The sequence below is a fragment of the Aegilops tauschii genome, chromosome 6, assembly GCF_002575655.3.
Source record: "Aegilops tauschii subsp. strangulata cultivar AL8/78 chromosome 6, Aet v6.0, whole genome shotgun sequence".
NCBI lineage: Eukaryota > Viridiplantae > Streptophyta > Magnoliopsida > Poales > Poaceae > Aegilops > Aegilops tauschii.
In genome coordinates this window covers 446,648,581-446,652,731 of record NC_053040.3, presented here as the reverse complement: position 1 = coordinate 446,652,731, position 4,151 = coordinate 446,648,581, and the positions used below count along the sequence as shown (strand labels likewise).

At 45.7% G+C, this 4,151-nt stretch overlaps 1 protein-coding gene across 1 annotated transcript; it reads right to left on the bottom strand.

Annotated features, from left to right (window-relative positions):
- Nucleotides 1–1,869: 1,869 nt before the first annotated feature.
- Nucleotides 1,870–2,461, bottom strand: LOC109744199 (pathogenesis-related protein PR-4-like). Its single transcript, XM_020303293.2, has 2 exons — nucleotides 2,162–2,461; nucleotides 1,870–2,040 (listed from the first exon to the last, which is right to left on the bottom strand). The coding sequence occupies exons 1-2, from the start codon at nucleotides 2,459–2,461 to the stop codon at nucleotides 1,870–1,872; spliced, it is 471 nt and encodes a 156-aa protein (XP_020158882.2).
- Between the last annotated feature and the right edge of the window lie 1,690 nt (nucleotides 2,462–4,151).

Here is a 4,151-nt window from a genome sequence, read left to right as displayed (position 1 = left end):
TGACGAAAAGACAATATTACTGCTTTTAATTGCGCTTAGAAGGAATAAAGGTTTACAAACTGCACAAGAAGTACAGGGGGAGGGATTTAGGTCATATAGTTACATCAATTTGGTTGTAAGGGTCGTTCGACAATGTGCAGAACCCGCCTACGACCAACATCAATCCAATCCTTGGCCTCCACCTATTTTTTTTTTTCCAGAAATAATGGTCTTGGGCTGCAGGAGGAATTTCTAAAAACTCCGGCATTCCGTTCTTTCCATATGTTCGACAGCTGGAGATGCTCTAAGGGTGCGTTTGGTTTAGAGGAATTTTACAGGAAGCTTTGAAGGAAAGATTTCCAAGGATTTTTCATCTTTGGTGGTTTGGATCAAGGAACTATTGAGTAGTAAATCCGAGGAAAGTTTCCCTATTTGTACAGATCACATCTACTCGTAACCAATTTTCTCACTGAAGCCCGAGGTGATGCAATTTGAAAATACTTGAACATGTGCATGGGCCGAGAGAAATACAATATGCAGCCACTAGAGCATCTCTAGCCGACCCCTCAAAACCGGTTTACTCCTTAAAAAAGATTGTTTTGAGGAGTTAAACTGGACCTAGCCAAATTTTTATCTGGTTTAACTCATAAAAAACGTAAGTGCTGCCGCTTATATTTGAGGAGCCGCAGCCAAGTCTCAGGATAATTTCGACCCCCCTCCCCTGCGACGACCCTCTCTCTCGCTCACTCCACAACCACACCAGTGCCGCCCAAATCCACCCCACAGCTCCTGCCAGCACCCCCGCCCACGCTGCACCCACCCTAATCCACCCGGCACCCTCCCTGCCGGCACCCCCCCTCTCTTCCAATCGGACGAAATGGGAAACGCCTAGTCGGCGTCGCGACCAGAAGGGGCCCCGCAGCCACCCTGAGCACCCACTGACACGCCCCACTCCCAATCCATTTCGGACCTGCCGTCGTCGCATAAGAGGAAGTACCACGACGTGCGGGAGTGGCCGTGGAGGACTGGGTGTGCGAGATCGAGGTGGGGAAGCTGTACTGGATCAACTTGTTCTAGTCAGTGGAGCAAGTGGCTCACACTTACGACGTGATGTGGTCTGCCTCCACGACCGTCGTGCGAAGATATTGACATCCACGATGTCCTGGAGCGAAACATCCAGAGCTCGTCGCCAAGGAGCTCCGGGTCTACGAGCTCTACAAGAAGGCAGATGAGGCTGAGCTGTCCGGTGGGGAGGTCGACGATGAGGCCTGACCGCAAGTGATCGATCTTTCATCTAGCGACTCCGACTTCGGCTTTGGCGAGGGTGAAGTGGATAGGGAGAAAATCATGGCCGAAGAAGATTAGTTTAAGTTTGAATCGAGTAGTTTATGTTCATGTTATGTAGTGTATCGAATTGTGCTACCTTTGTTTAACTTTGTGTTTGAATCGAGTAGTTCTATGTTTAAGATGAATTTGTGAGAAAAAAAGTTTTTGAAAGTTAAATTTAAGGAACCGTTTTTAACTCCTACATTTTGAGGAGTTAAGGTTTGAGGGCCCGTTTGAGGGCCTAAATTTAAGGGATGGGAGAAATGATTTTATGAGTTAAAATTATTTGAAAATTGCTCGATAAACCAACAGCAAGTAGCCAGATTACCTGGCTTGACGCTGAGACATAAAATCTGTCATTTCGACTATGGATTCCGTCCGAGTCACATAACGAGATATTCAGAATCGGAAAACAACATGCGCTGCATGCCTCGATCGAACATCGAAGCCGATATTGATTTCGGTTGCCTTTTATTCTTGCCGGTACTACTGATTTCCCATGCATATTTATTCGCCGCAACGATCGTAGGTATATGCAGCAGCATGCGGTGATATCGTGCGTGATCAGTCCTGGCAGCCGACGAACTGGTAGTCGACGACGAGGTGGCCGTTGGCGACGCCGCCTCCGTCGGTGTCGATCTGCCGGAACACGGCGACGTCAAGGTCGAGCCCGCCGTTGTCGCACTGGTCCACCACCCTCGCCACCGTCCGAGCCCCCGTCGCCCTGTTGGTCACCTGGTGACATGACAGTGCCCGGCCGATCAAACAACGCGCGATCCATAACAAGATACACATTTCCTTATAGGAACTATCCATGATGCATTGACGGAGATAGGCAAAGCATATGAGTACGTACCTGGAGGCAGCGGCCGCAGGACGGCTGGCCGTGCGCGCCGGCGGGGCCGCAGAACGCCGTCCAGCCGTACCTCTGCCGCCAGGCCAGCGGCATGTCGGCGTCCCACGTCGCGCAGAAGACGCTGGCGACGCGCAGGTCCCAGTTGATCTTCTCTGGGTTGTACAGGTTGTACGTCGCCGCCACGCCGCTTGCCTGCTGCGCCGCCGCGCCGTTGGCGGACAAGCAGACCACGACCAATGCCACGAGAACCAGCACGGACACCGGCATTCTTGCGCCAGCGGCGGCGACCTCCGTTGCCATGCCTCTTCTAGCTAGCAACTGCTGCAACTAGTTATTAGTGCCTAATTAGCCAATCAGCTGCTGCTAATGAGTAGTAGTGTATTGCTCAGTTGTGAGTGGCCATATTTATAGACCCTGATCCTGACACCAGCTTCAAGCAGGATGATTGTAATCATCGCCTTCCCTTAATCATAATTTTTAATCATAGTAAGCACCTGGAGTATAGGTATCAAGTTAGTAGTTTATTCAATGAGACATAAGTGGTTACACAAACTATGCTTTGGTCACTTAAACTCTTGCTGTGAGCTTGTTGTTTAGCTTTCCAAGATATTTAGATATGTAGCTATTTCTTCTTATGTTGCTTCAATGATGTGAGTGTGCCAAATATTTGCCTTGTTGTTTGTGAGAGCTTTGTCAACTCCAAGCTTCTCATTGGACAAGTTGTGCTTCAAAGAATTTTATGCCAATAATTTGTACTCAAAGTTGACAGTGGCCTCTCTTATTCTTTCATTGGCAACTAATTCACCTTATGTTCTTGTAAATATCATTTGTGTCTGTCAAATGGCTTTTACCAGGGGCAAGAATAATGAGCAACTGATAACCTATATTTACATCTCAATGCGATTTCACAATGCTGATGTTGTAGTTTTATTTCTTAGTGTGTGCAATCTTCAATCATGGCGTTGTTATTCTACATCATAGTATATCTTAGAGTTGAGCTATGGAGCTGTGTCGTAATTTCGTGCAAATGAAAGATGACAGTCACTGGCTGGCGTTTAACCAAAGGCGCTAATTGCACTATCATAATGAACAAGTAATTTATCATGTATCATGGCGTTAAGGGAAATCATGAAACCGTCGTAAATGACTTTCCATATGTTATTGCATCAATAGACTTGTCTATTCTAAATTCCAACAAAATAGTTACTTTGTTCTTGAAGTATCGGCTTCGGTCGTCAGATGGCATTACCGTAAAAAAAGGAGCTTCTATGACAAATTGATACTTGAGGACTCGAGGTATTGGACTGCATCTCGTATTAATCGCAACCCTTAGTATCAATAATTTTTTTGTTGCCCAGGCTTCCACCTGTGTGAACAAGCCACCACGTCATTATAGAAAATGCTTTCAGAGGATGAAGGAACCGAATATAGATGTTTTTGTAATTATTGTGTCAGCTTTCTAAATGATCCTTTTCTCATTATGTTTCGACAAGGATGATTGTATCTGACAATGATATGTGAATGCCAACCTTTGCTTTGGTTGTTTGTGAGACCCGTTGCCAATTCCAAGTTGCTTATGGGATAATTGCATTTCAAAGATTTTATGCTAGGATTTTGTAGTCACTGTTCACGTCACCCTCTCTCTTTCTGTTATTTTTGCAGGTGTTAGTTAGTATTAAATTGTACTAGTTCTTAGATTAACCTGCGGTTATTGCCTATTTGCATGGATAGCTAGCCAATAAAAGCTTCCCACATGTAGTTTTCTTCTTACATTATCGCTGTTAACAAGGAGTGATAAGACTGAGAGAGATGAACCAAATGTGGTTACTATAAGAGTTGAGTAACTCTCAAAAGAAAATATAAGAGTTGAGCTGCCAGTCCGCATCAGCTAGGTAATACACGCTGGCCCTTTGGATCATATCAACCGCATATGCAAGTAAATATGACACGATAATCTTAACAAATTTGACTGTCAATGTCCAACATCTAA

Bases quoted from the DNA above. Each gene is read 5' to 3' on its own strand.
- LOC109744199 (XM_020303293.2), bottom strand. From the start codon at position 2,461: ATGGCAACGGAGGTCGCCGCCGCTGGCGCAAGAATGCCGGTGTCCGTG. The intron at 2,041-2,161 runs GTACGTACTCAT...TCATGTCACCAG, and splicing joins CCTGCGGCCGCTGCCTCCAG to GTGACCAACAGGGCGACGGG.